General features: G+C 31.1%; 1 protein-coding gene across 1 annotated transcript in view; it reads right to left on the minus strand.

The window, feature by feature from the left end:
• LOC143920446 (high affinity cAMP-specific and IBMX-insensitive 3',5'-cyclic phosphodiesterase 8-like) overlaps positions 1-15,494 on the minus strand; it is a 159,298-nt gene that overhangs the window by 54,229 nt on the left and 89,575 nt on the right. Inside the window, exon 5 of the mRNA XM_077443336.1 lies at positions 826-914. Within this exon, the coding sequence (XP_077299462.1) occupies positions 826-914 (89 nt within the window). The remainder of the gene's footprint in view (positions 1-825; positions 915-15,494) is intronic.

Genomic DNA, 15,494 nt, shown 5'->3' on the forward strand with positions numbered 1-15,494 from the left:
CTTTAATGTACGTACATATGTAAATTCATACATATGTATGTACATCGGTTTGCTAATGGAAAAAAATGGCCTGTATTTATTAGGTCAGTACATATGTACATATACATATATATGCTCAGCATATTATATTATTGGTCATCGACTGTTTTACTTAAAAAAATTAGTGGTTTACTGACCGTTCATTTTTATCTACATATATAGTACAATATTATCACTAAAGTAACTGACCATTTATTGACAAAAACTCAACGTTTAAATTATTGCAAATAAATTCAATTGATTGTACATATGTACATATCTATTATTTTCGCATTTTCTATTTATTTCAATTTTTAATATTATTATTTTCCAAACGTTGTGCATTACAGATATTTTCAAAAATATTATATAAAAAACAAGCACCAAAAACCGATGGTAAAATCTTACATTTTTGTCTTCAATGGAAAACCAGATTTTCCTTGATTTTCCATGGATGATATTTAATATACTCTTTATAATTTTTGGTAAAATAATTCAAAATATTTAAATGTTTCCAATTTTTGAAAATATGTATATGTACATTTGCAAGTAGATAGACTCTAAACATATACATATGTATGTTAAACGATACACATATAAAAAAACATGAAAAACGTGTTTACTTATATGTATATGTACTTATATATGACAAATAAAATGAAATAGTAAATAATATATGTATGTATACTATATTAATATGCTGCAAACTTTCATATTAAATATTCGCGAATGTTAAGTAATTTTCTGATCGAGTGGCTTTCATTTATGTCTAAAATTTATGTATCGGACTATTAAGTGTTTTCATACCGTAACGTCGAGTGGTTCATCTTCAGGAGTCAGTGCTAAGGATGACTTCCGGTGGCCAATCCTAGCTCCAGGAGATCCTCCTGATCCACCTGAAACAATAATTATACAAGGAAATTATTAATACATGTAAAAATTCAATTCAATTAACAGACGAATATTTTTATTTTTAATATCAGACGGATAATAATATATTCAATTTCATTATATGTATTTACGTTTTGGCATATCCAGATCTATAATGAATCACAATTACAATACAGAGATTGATTGCACGCAAGCTATGCACGTCGGAAACAATGGAATAATAAAAATGCAATAAATATAAAACAATTTTTTTTATTTAAAATTTTCAATCAATCTTTTGTTATTTAAATGGTTTTTATGGCATTTAAAATTCAAGAAAATATTATTCGATTTGCTGCGTATATAATTTGGAACGCTTCAAGTTCAATTTGAAAAGTAAACAATGCCAAGCAAATATTAATTATACACGCGATTCGCAAAGAGAGCCGAACGAGGATTTTCCGGAATTCGAATCGAATTTTCTCCGGAGAGGAGAGAAAATTTTCCAAAATACAATTTGCCGAGTCGTTAATGCACATTACCCGGTTAAATCAACGTCGCGCGATAAGTAAACGTCAAAACTTTAAATTAAACATTTTATCGTCGATTTTGCTCCACGAATATCACATAATTTCATTAATTGATTTCACCGAAATGCGTTCGATGTTATAATACCAACGATGTCATAATATAATAAAACTCGATGGTATTTGTATTTGTATATGTAGGTGTAGATTAAGCACCATATTCAATTGGTATGTTTTTATTTTTTTGTGAAAGGATGAACATCAAATCCGACCTGACAATATACCGTTTTATTTTGTGTGAGAGATACGAAACTTGGTAGTTTATCCACCTACCCTTTTCCGGACATTGTTACTCACCCGAATATCCGGTATCGAATTCTAGAAACAAATCCGTAATCCGACGATCGAGTGTTGACGATAATTTCCACCTGAAAATACGTATATGGGAACGGAAAAAGTGTTCACATCCATTTTCACGTATACATATTTTTTTATGTCATTCGAAGGGCATTCAGAGGGTTTTCCGCATTGGAACGAATCCATTTCCGGGCAATATCTAGAATTGAACCAACTAATATATGTACATATGTGTCAAATAAAAATAGCCTGGAGTGCTTTCAAATACATACATATGTGTGTATATTATTTGTGTAAATGTACATATGTACATACATACGGTAATCATATCGAAGATTCGTGCTACCTTCGATGTTTACTATCCTTCAAACTTAGACGTAAACCCTACGGGTTGACACATTTTGAGAAAGGATTTGTACTTACTTACATATGAATGTACATATGTAGTGGGCGGAGTAAATCCCAAAAATTTCCAAGGGTTAATATTTTTCCTCGACGCGAATACAGCGTCAACTTTTTAACGTCTCCAGATAGATATTCATATGTACATAATATGAAAACTGTAGATACATTTAAACTCAAGTTTGTGTGGGATTGTATTTTGTGTATTTTTATTATAAATGAAATATCTTTTATATGCACATCTAGAATGAATGTAACAAAAAAATATTGTTAGAGAATCTTAAGTTCATCGCAGTTGAATGCGTAGAGTGAATAAGATTTTCGACAAATTCAACTTTAATTTTTTATTCAGATTAAAAGTATACTCGTATATGTATGTACATACTCAAGAACGCTCTTAACGACTTTTATATGATACTTGTTTTATGCCCGTTGAAATTTCAACGGGTGCTTTCAGATTGATACATGTTTTTAAAATAAAGAAACAATAATCGGAATCGGAACTGAAACAGAAATCGGGAATCGGTTATGCTAATTAAATTATGCAATAAAAAATAATAATGAAATGATAAATTCAAATCGAAGTCGAAATTCTTCCTTCCAATTCCAATTCTTCGCCTTCAGGAATGCATGTTTGTACCTTCATATACAATCGAGCAATAACGGATATGTTTGTTTATATAATACACGTATTATATACTTACATATGTTTTGTAATTATAGATACACATGTTATTTGTAGGATTAATTAATATTAGTTACTTATTTTGGCCTTTCAGTTGAAATTATCTTGATGTTATATGCACTTGGACAAACATGCTGCCTTCATAAGAAAAAGCGCGAATACTTATGTTAATAGTAATGTAAGCATTTGGCCAATCTGATCACGTCTTTGGTATAAAAGTCAAAATATATGACATGAAAAGAGAGGGCAAGTCGAAAAATATTTTTTCTCTTAAATAAGTAGCGCATTGGAAAAAGGTAAAAAGCTTTTCATTTCAAGATCGCGACGTGAAATTTGAATATACAAGATGGTAGAGAAAATCCCAACAGACCCCAAAGAGTGTTTTTGCTCTGAAATCTCAGTCTTGAGCCGCGCCCTACCGCCATTAAAGCCTTCCGATGAGATTTTCCCATACCCCTCACCATTCACATAAAGGTACAATAAATCTTCGACTCCAACAGGTGGAAAGCTTGGAGGAAATTTTTAGCAGGGAATCTCAGAAACAAATAGGGAAAAATCTTCATGCAAAAGACTTTCATATTCAACTGATATTATTATGTAGGCAAAGATAAATAAATGCGGTTTTTTTTTTATAAATCTTCCTGGCCCACTTTCTACGTTATACGTACGAAATGTGCGGCAATAAAAATAGTCAGAGGCAAAAAATTCTTGCAGAACAATAAATGCGCGATGTAAAGAGCTGATAAGGAGATCTATAAAGTTTTGGACCAAAGAAGATAGAATCGTCCCCCAAACTCCTTTGTCTTGCCGTTCAATGCTCTCCAGACCGATCGAGTTCGAGCGGCCGTGTGTTGGCGTAAATTTTATGGACTTTTCTTTACGTGACCGAAATATCAATAACATATCAAATACTTGGTTCTGGACGTGTGCGTGGATATAGAAGGAAAAAATAGGGGTTTTATATTCGATCTAACGGATTGAGATTTCATATATCGTGTTCCGTTTAATTCAATAACGCCATTATGTTATATTATGTGATAATATCAGTATAAACGCACGTGTTTGATATAAAATAAAATAAAAAAACACACAGGATGTTATATAATGTAGGTATATTTAAATACGTTTGTATGTATGTAAATATGAAATATGAAAAACTTAGGAGGAATAGCAGATGGTCAAATTATGTAAAAGATTTGTTTGAATCATATTTTATTAGAAACCTCAGAAATACCTCTGTTTGCATATTATAGTTCATAAATGTAGTGACATTAAAAATATTCAAATATTAAATTCTGTTTTAATTGGACGATTGGATTTAGTTTGATAGAATTTTAACATCAATAAATCAATTTTATTTTTGAATGATTTTATACGAAAATGTAAATATTGGAAAAATTGGGTCATAGTATTTTTTAATGCATATTGGATTTCGAACGTTTTTTCTGCATCATACTAAGCATTTATTTTTTATATTAAGTATCTTGCAAATGTTACAATAGTCAGCAATTTTTCAGTGCCTTCTGGGTAAGAGGAGACATAAAATGAATAAAGATTTATTGTGTAGAATGAATATTTGGTGTTCATTCTTATATCCTTACATAATGCCCGAGGAAAATGTTGCCAAAAAGGGTTCTCTATACAGTGAAAGCCCAGTAGGGTGACACAAAATGGGTTGAGAGAGACAGATGAGCTCAATCTATGAAAGACTGGGACACCAATGCGAGTAGGTTCCAGATAAGTTCTCCCGAAGGAAACTTAGACATTGGGGATTCCGACTTAATGTCGACTAAGAGCGAAGAATACGTAATACTGTCAATTTTATATGCATACATATGTACATATGTACATACATATAGACTTCAAATATATTACAAATAATTTTATCTACTTGGTATAATCATTTGAATATGAAATTTTACATTTACATAATATAACAGACCATTGCAATGGTTCATTTAATAACACCGAATAAAAAAAATCACGTTTTTTTCTTATCGGAGTGGAGACAATTTATCTTTACTTTTATTGGACCAATTATATATTTCCCTACGTTTACAAGGGTTGGTTTTCAATCTCAATTTTTTTTAAATTTCATCTTAAAATTAAAAAAATCGTTTACAACCCAAATTAGTACGTTTAGATAATACAAAATTTAGGTAAAAAACCAATGCTTATAAACGTGGTTAAGTGAAAAATTTGAGAATTAAGTTCATAATATTACGTAAAAAAATGTCTAAAAGAAAGTATATTTTTGACTTGTAAAATTCGCTAGATAATTAATTATAAGTATTTTAAAGCAAAAGAAAATCTTAATAAATAGAAAAAAACACTTAAAACTATTGATTCCAATACTCATTTTTGGTACACCAATACTAGATTTTGAGCTAAAGACTGCAAAAGCCAAAAATCTGTAAAAATTGCGCATTTTTAAACGCTCAAATTTTAAATGTAAAAATTGCGCATTTTTAAACGCTCAAAAAAACGCATTTTTAAAAATCGTATTTGATCTGAGTTTTAAAATCAGCTTATAAGAATGTATGAAATCAATAAATGTACATAATATGTAAATGAATACGGAGATAATGTGTTGATTGCTTACCATATATCATATCGATCTCTTCGTAAAGAGAAACGGTCAAAGCATCCATGGTTGCGTCGTCCAAGCTGAAGCTTTCCATCGCCATGGAGATTGAGCTTTCTGGTGATTCGATACCCAGGTCTCGTTGGGTATCCATTGGAATTATCACCATGATCTCTCGAAAATAGTTCACAAACGTACGAATCAAACACGCACTCAATTTCACACCATTAAATTATTTCTACATATGTATGAAATTTATTATGTATATTCAGCTATAAGTTAATACGTATCCAAATTTAATAACCGGTTGGGCAATTATTTTTTTCAAGTTGCACAATGTCTGTATTGATTAGTCGCGAATTAGTCCAATAATGAGACATGATGACTTTTTAACACGGATCGGTGAACGCTTGTCACATTGATTGATTTGTACAGCTCTATCCATTCTTTTTTGTAGTAAGTGATCGAAGTTGGGAAAGTTCATGTTTTTTTTTCTATATAGTAATAAATTTATCGATATTGTATTTTGTACTAAACAAACAACTAATTTATGCAAATACTCGTTTCAGTTGATAGTTTTGAATGGACATGTAAAAAACTAGTTAGTTTAATGTTGCATACATACATATATCAAGTTTATTGACATTTTGTTTATAATGCTAACAAGTGAAACGTTACACTATGTATGTACATATCAGTACATAAAATGCAAATGAGGCAATTTTATTCTGTATCAATCTTAATACATAGTAAGTAAATCTTTCTGAATGTCTTCAGTATACACTTTCTGTAGTCGTAAATATTAATTAAGAAATTTGGACAGACTGGTAAACGAACGAGAGACGAGACGGGGAGATCCAATGATTAATTAAAGTCAATATAAATGGCCGTTTTACACAATAGTGAATCAATTCTGCAAAGTTAAGATTCAAAATAATTGCAATCAAAGACTCAATCCCAGTTTGTAAAGCGTTTAAAATGTTCATCTCAAAATAGTAAAATGTGCAAAATTAATTCACACTAAACCATTCAGTACATATTATATTTTATTCAAATTTTCAAATTAAATTCAGGATTTGCATTTTTTTCTAAAATATTCGTATGATCAAGTGTTCGGTGTATTTGAATTGAATAGATCAATATATCTTGAGTACCATTTACTGATAATAAAATATTATAATAAGGGATCACACTGAAGATTCATTCAAAACTCAACGAGTAATCTTAATAAGATATAATTTGAATAAGATGTAAGAATCGGATGGATTGCGATGAAGTAATTTCGAAGAAATGAGAACAGTTGAATTTAATTAGAGTATAAGAAACACTTTATCTGCTTAAAAATAATTTTACGCACGCCCAAATTGCTAACGGCTTATCTGGAGCATAATTAATTTGAAACGTCCTTGATATAAATTTGAAAGGGGAGGTGTGAGAGCAATCTACCATTCCGTTGGGAAATGGCGAAAATTGATACGAATTATGGAAATAAGCCTTTTTATTATATATCATATTATATAATAATAGCGAATTCGGGTAATACGTACAATATGTAGAGATAAATTAAAATTCAACGTGCCCCAGGGCAGTATCAATTTTGTTTTTTCGTCGTAACAGTTGTGTTTCAGTTTCGGGAAAACATATACGGAGGATGGAGGGTGATCTCATGTATCAATTATACAATGCGACCCACTTTTGTGTAAAACCCTCATAGAAACAGGTTGAGAGTCCCTTTTCCCGCAGAGCAAAAACAAAGTAGCGCGGACACCACTCGCCTTAGGGCCATACTTTACCTCGATAGGGTACCGCGAATTTAATATATGAACTCGAAAAGCTGCTCGCTTTTAAGTATAAGATATAAAGAAAAATAAAAGATAAATAGACTTTTCGGAGAAAAAGGTGTGGAAAGTCGTCTTTTCAAAGGACAAAAATAAAATCGACAATAGAATCTGAGAACGACTCGAGTGATATTTGGCTGCATATGTATGTATGTATGTACTTTGAATATGAATTTTTCAATCTGAGAATATATTATATTGATCAAATATATTTACAATATGTATATACATACATATATAGACAGTTCTTTACACAGTCTAAGTCTTGATTTTTTGTATGAAATGTTTTGAAGTCAACCATGTGAATTTATTATTGAAACTAGTGTATATTTTATGTACATATGTTGTATGTACTAGCTGAACCCGGCATGAGTTGCAATGCCACAATAACGAATGCAATTCCCGTTCCCGTTCCCATTCCCGTTCCCATTCCCGTTCTATTTCCAGTTCCCGTTCCCGTTCTCGTTCCCGTTTGTCGGAAAAACCAAGGCAGCGAACACATTTGAAATTATTCAATTATTTTACCCTAACCACGCATATCGCGACGCGAAAACATTTGAAATTGTTGCGTTGCAATGCTACTCATTCCCGTTTTTCCCGTTTCCGTTCCCGTTTTTGACTGATTTTAAATCCTGAAAGTTCCATTGTTCCATCGTACAATAACGCATACAATTCCCGTTCCCGTCCCCATTTCTCGATGCGTTTCGATAAGTAAATGTTTCAGTTTCAAATAAATACTTAATAATCAAATTAAATTATAGTAAAGTATAGGAACGCAGACGTGACAGACAGACTAACATTGATATTTATATATATGTAGGATTGTTATGAGAGGTATGTAATGTAAGCGTTGGTATGCGTGCGCGCAAGTTGGTTAACAACGTACATGTTTCCATAACTACACACTGGCGCTTCATACGTCCGCGTCGATAAAATCGTAATTACGAATATTATTATTAAGAGGTTTTTTCACAGTAATCTTCCTGGACATGCATACAACAAATCCTGAAAGTTCCATCGTAATCGGTTCAGTGGTTTAGGAGCCTATTCGAGACAGATAGACAGATAGACAAACATTCAATTTTATATATTTGTATGTTACACCGAATCCACGAAATTACAAGCATTCGGCAGGAGAATTGCCGAATGCGTGAAAAATTCAAGCACGTTGCCCAGTTCACGGATTCCGTAAATTCTTTGCCGAATGCGTGAACTGGACAGCGTGTTATATTATAACCAAGTGTCAAAGTGACAGCTAAATAAGGATGTTTAATTTAGTTTAATTTACATATTATTATGTATAATATTTATTTATTTATTTTATTTTTATTTTTATTTTACATATATACCAGGAAGGCCTTACAGGAAAATCCCAATGCGCCTTCATGGCCAATTACAAATACAAATGCAGCATTTTTTATTATAATTCGTTGAATTGCGAGACACTGTAAAAACTCGCAAATTAACGAGACATCTATGAATTGTACATAAATTCTTATTGTACATCCATCAAATTTCAAATAGTGGTGACATAGTAGGTAGGAAGGATTTTTAGCCAATTTTTTTTTCCGGGAACCGTTTCAACAATGAAATCAGAGAAAATTGGCAAACTCTGATAGGAAACGATCAACCTGGAGTCACAAATCCAGGTCTGACCAACAGCATACTCTGAAAAATTCATTTTCATTCAGGGATAGAACCCGGCACCTTCTTGACGGTAAGCAGAAGCTTAACGTCCGAGCTATGCTGCTGGCTACATACATATGTTTCACTGTTAAAATATTGATCAAAATGTATAAAAATGGCATTAATTTATGTATAAGTCATATGAGATGATCGAAACATATGTATGTAGTCATATTATACATAATAATATGTAAATTAAACTAAATTAAACGTCCTCATTCAGCTGTCACTTTGACACTTGTCCACGCTGTCCAGTTCTAAAAAGCAACACCGGAGCGCTGCTGTCTATTTGCCGACTCCATGCTTTGAGCAGACAAATTCTTGCCGAATACACGCATTCGCCAAAAAATTTGCCAAATCCGTGAACTGGGCAACATGCTTGCACTTTTCACGCATATATATATATATATATATATATATATATATATATATATATATATATATATATATATATTACATATATATGTAATATATATATATATATATATATATATATATATATATATATATATATATATATATATATATATATATATATATATATATATATATATATATATATATTACATATATATTACAATATAATATATATATATATATATATATATATATATATATATATATATATATATATATATATATATATATATATATATATATATATATATATATATATATATATGTGCTTACCCTGGGTTGCAATATTTTTAATATAAGCGGAAACGGTAATCATAGCAACGTTGTAATGCGGTTTCCATGGGAATTTTCATTTCTAAAACTAGGCATTTTGATACTTAAAATTTCATGCAGCACTTGGTGCATCTATTTGAACAAACAAGTATGTTCATGAACGAACCAGAGTGAACACTTGGACTTTAACATATACATATTATTTCGGGTTTTTGCGTAAAAATTCAAATTGGAATTTGTATATTAACTGTATTTAAACGGAAGATATTAAAATATATCATATTAAAATTGAAGAACTATTATATTGAAATCCAGGTTAAAGTTTTAATCCGATTTGGAAAATTTTATATTAATTTATTATTATTAATATCAATATTAAACAATTAATTAATTGTTGAAAAAACATTTCGCTGGAATTGCTTAATATAAAATCAATTATTAGTATTTCAAAGATTTATTCGAAATGTTTCTATTCAAAATTTGGTATTGACCTATACTATAAAGAGTTGATTGTTTATGTAACTAAAAATCAATCGATTTTGATAGTTGTTTCGAATAAATTTAAAACCTGTCCCGATCGTTGAAAGTTTTAGTATCGACATGCGCGCCACAGTTTCGCAATCGCAATTTGAACAGTCTGTAGACACGGAAAGTTCACTCGATATTCACAATGAAGCGATTGCGCAACGAAAAAGTTAAAATCCCCAATTTTTATATACGTCATAAATAAACGTAAGTTTATAAACAATTTTTTGCGAGATTTTTCCTCGTAAATATTTAAGACACGTATTATTGTTGTTTGAATTTTTTTCTTTTAAACATATCGTTGCGAATGAACGCGACGAGATGATTTATGCGATAAACACATTCGCCACTCGTAATCTACCAATTACGAAAAAAACCGCGAAGAACAGGGAAATGCGAAAAAGAAGCGATTTTTCAACGTAAAATATGATAATATATAAAGTTTGCATGAAAAGAATATGCACGGATGTAAACACAAGTCGCAAACGTAGCGAAATATTAGTACCGTGAAGTGGAAAATTTGTTTTCGTAACTTTACTTGACTTTGCTAAGATAATGTTAGAAGCTTTGTATAACGTTTGTATTGTAGTATTTATTTTAAATAACGTTACGATTCGAAACGCATTTCGCTTCCATAATTTTACAGACAATTTTTATATTACCTCGAATGCTGAGCGTGAACGTCTGAACATAATATCTTCTACTGAGATTGCATACATATATTTTATATATATATATATATATATATATATATATATATATATATATATATATATATATATATACATATATATATATATATATATATATATATATATATATATATATATATATATATATTTTACAGGCCTTCGAAGAGTTTTGAATAAGGGCAAATTCTACCTCGAAATGGACAGCTCGTTAGAAAACTTTTAAGACGATAACTGAATTTCACGATAGAGCGCTTTCTGAACGACGTTGAAGGGGAAAAAACGACGTTTGAGTGCTTCTAAAAATGTCAAAAACGCAAGTCATTCAAGATCAGTACAAGATTTATACCACAGAATAATGAGAGAAAAGATTTTAAAGAAAAAGAAGGAAAAAACAAAATTGAGATGACGTCAAAGGATTAAAATCATAATTAAACAATCTAAAAATTACGTAAAAAAATGGTTTCCGCATATAAAATTGAAGCATAAATTAATGATAAAAATCATTGATAAAGTTATCAACTTAAATATAAAAAAAATCATAATGCGTGCTTCGTTTATTTTCTTCATATTCATATAACTGAAAGTGGATAGTGCCCAGGGAACGGCATGTCACGAAACGAATCTGGTCCAATCTGTCTCTTTCTCTTGTTATTTTCTATAACACAAAAAGTCACTAGAGAGCGTTTTTTCTAACAATATGTCCAAAGAATTTGAGAACCAGTTTCATTCAGAGACTTATATACACAGTTTCGTATAATAATTGTAGTAAATATCTAATACAACAGCACAATCACATCACATATGACATGTTTGAAAAACAGAATGTAATATGGAATTTTTGAACCAATATACTCGTGGGTAAGGACGCACAGCGTGCAAAAGGCTGTCGCTCTTCAAAGGACATTAATATAATATGTGTAATACGAACGGGAGAAAACTCGCATCTATTGCGACTTTTCCACGGAATTATCACCCATCCCACCCCATCACTCTCAAAGCGGAAGGCTTACGAGCTTTCAAGCTTTTTGTGACTTTTGTTGGGATTTGTTTATCCGCATATTTGTGCTCGAGAACCGAATGCCATTGTGTCGTGCGTTCCGATGAGTGAGGTCTTCTCTTTTGTAGCGAGCGGGAGGAGGATGAGGATCGGAGAGGTGGCTGAGGCTTTTATCTGACCCATCTGTTGCCAGCATCACCTTTTACGTGCCAACGAACCTGAAAATTCTTTATTGGCATTGCAGATGGTGAGCTTCTTTCCTGTATATAAGTCAGCTAAGCCGATTATACATAGGATTGTTCACTTTATCCGTACAGGTAAGTACTTTGGCTTTATAGAGAAACTCTAGAAGTAGCGCTTTAATCTAAAGTCAATCTAAAGATTTTCGATAAAAGTATCTGCCGACGTCTTAAGATGGAACGTGGTATGAAACGACATTTATTAAAAAAGAAAACGAGGTTCAGTACATTTGAATGTTAATTTATTTGATAACTTTCGATAATCTGGTAATCTAGATCTAAATCTAGCAATTTTCCATAATCTTGTACAGGTCTTTCATTTGACAAAGTCTCATTGTGTAAAAAAGCTCAGCTAACCAATACACGTATTGCTAAAAAAATGCGTATATTTTGTGGCGTGGCGAATGTGTATGCCGGCTGGCGGAAAACAGAAGTTTTAAATAGTACGGTGACTATTTATAAATCTTGTTGATGATTCAGGTATCGACGTGGATTCGGAGGATGTCCTGAGTGATATGATTTGATTTAAATATATGTTTTCTTTTTTATTTCTTAAATGTTTTTGTTATAATTTGCATTTATTGTACTTTTTATATTAAAATATAAAGTAATCAATTAAGGAATTATAGTTTTTTTTATTTATTTTATGCCATGTAGTTATTAATAGATAAGACTTGGTAAACTAAATGATTTTGTACATGTTTCATACTTATTGTTAAAAATAGCGCCTCTATTTTATTTAAGCCTAAAAACGAATTCGTCAAATTTGTAAAAAAAATTAGACCCTTATACCTAATCGTCTTCAATGCGTGGAAGATGGTGAAAAATTCGGGTCTACGTGACGAGACAGAATGTTAAACGACAAAAAACGCAAATATCGGAAGGCAAAGATCGAAAATCGAAAGATCAAAAAAAAAATGGTGCATGGTAAACGGTACATACTCACTTAATTTGCGCGAGCAGTATACAACATGAACAAGAGGAACATGTTTTTCCTCCCGTATTCTGCGCGCGCACATTAATACGGGAGGAAAAGCCTGTTCCTCTTGTTCCTGTTGTATCCTGCTCGCGCAAATTAAGTGAGTATGTACGTGAGTATATACCGTTTACCATGCACCCTTATTTTTTGATCTTTCGACTACAGATCTTTCTATTTTCGATCTTTGCCTTCCGATATTTGCGTTTTCTGTCGTTTAACATTCTGTCTCGTCACGGAGACCGGAAAAATTCACATACATCCGTCTCTTAAGAAATAAACAGTGACCATTAAACATCACGTGAATAACATGACCAATTTGAAATTAGAAAATTGCGATTTATTTGCTAAGTTGCGATTTATTTATTTATTTGAAATCTTAAGTTCAAATAATTGTGGCATAAAACACTTTTGAAATTAAATGAATTTTAAAGATTTGATATGCATTTATCCAATTAATTTTCTCTAACGTTTTAAATAAATTATTTTCGGGGTGTATGTGAACGTAAGTTTTGATAGAACACTGTACGTAAATACATACATATGTATATACATATATGTAGTATGTATTTGCAAAGTTTCAAGAAAATCCGCTCGATAAAAGTGGATTAAAAATTGATTATTAGCATTCTACTCCACATGTATTGTCAAGCTAAATAAAATTATATACATATGTATTTAATGTATTGAAATAAAAATGAAATAAATTGCTTTTGTTTGTCATATTATATTGTAAATCGTTTTCCAGTAAAAAATATTAATTATATTAACAAACTGTTATATATTCAAACGACATAAATCTATCTACACATATTTTTGCCTAAATACCTATGATATAACAAGCTTATACTCGAAGCAACATACACAAAGATCACTACAAATTAAAACGAGATCCGCAACGACATATGTACACACATATGTATGTATATTATAATAATCGTGCAGATAAAACCCAACCAATTGAGATCGACAAAGCGTCAACGGACAATATATACAAATGTACATACATATAACAGACATAAAGCGCGGACAGGCTTTGTCACACGGTTTTACTGCGAAGATTCCGGACCTTCATTACGTTTAAGCCGGAACATTTCACCTGCAATTTACGACTGAAATCGTCCTTGATATAGGAGAAGGTGAGAAAATAAATGGGGGTGAGTGGGTAGGCTGTAAGGGGCTCAAACTGAGTCCTCAGGGTGTGTCGGTCCCGGTAGGGTCACCACCCTGTTGATTTACGCTAATTGCCAGCAGTACAAGGGTGCGGCACACACACCCCCTCGACGATGTCCTTCTGAAGTTCGAGCCCGCGTCAATGGTAAATAAGGGTTATTTCTTTGATGGTGGTTAAATGTAGGGTGACTATTGGAGGCGATCGACCCTATAAATAATCCCCATGATCGCGACACGTCCGATTTAATAGACGGGAAAATGGGAAATATGGCAGTCAGTGGTGGAAATTGCGCGTGCGAGAGCTTTTTTCCCATGATGGCTGTAATAAGGTGACAGTGGAAAAGTATAAATTCGTATGGAGACTAGTTCGTACTATATTCGTACGGAGACAAGTTTTGCCTAATGGAATCAACCCGCACGAGTAATTTTTTATTATTAACTTTTAACTTAACTTTATTATTTTAAGTGAAAATTCATAATATTTAATAATAGTATATTAATTATGAATAGAATTTTGCTACATTTGCCTATTAATTTTTAAATTTATATTTTTTACCAATTATGCTGTAAACACTAACATTGAAATAAGATAATATTTTAAATAGTAACAAGAAAAAAATAGTATTTAAAATAGACAATGTATTATGAATAATTTATGAACAGTAAAAAGCATTTAAAAATCTTTTTTTCATAAAGCATTTAAATCTCTCCATTATATAAAAAAATTTCATGAATAAAAAATGTTGTCAAAACACATATTAATATTGTGGGTTGATTCTATTGAGTAGAACTACATATATTTATCACCTTGAATGTATAAAAACATACATATATCAAAATTTACAAACTTCTAAAGAATAATCACTGAGGAATAAAACTGATATTATTAGTCTACTCAAAAAGTATTTACTCAAAATTATTTTTATATCATAAGTACGTATGTATTTAGAGAAATGATCAACCAAACAAAACATGGGATACTAAAAAGCATAGAATATATAAAGAAAAACAATAAATGACAGAATTTCTTGAGTAAGCCAAAAATCATTTGAAAGGGCAGAGTTTTCATGTTCCAAAAACTGATCAATTTACATTTAAACTAAATCTGCCATAATCAATGAAGTTTTGTACCTGTTTATATCCAAATAAGGTGTATTTTTATTCGGAATGGAACAACAACCAATCTGAGTTTAAAAATCATTATACGAAGGCCAAAGTATATCATTAAAGGAAAA

Source organism: Arctopsyche grandis, chromosome 12 (assembly GCF_051622035.1).
Source record: "Arctopsyche grandis isolate Sample6627 chromosome 12, ASM5162203v2, whole genome shotgun sequence".
Lineage (NCBI taxonomy): Eukaryota > Metazoa > Arthropoda > Insecta > Trichoptera > Hydropsychidae > Arctopsyche > Arctopsyche grandis.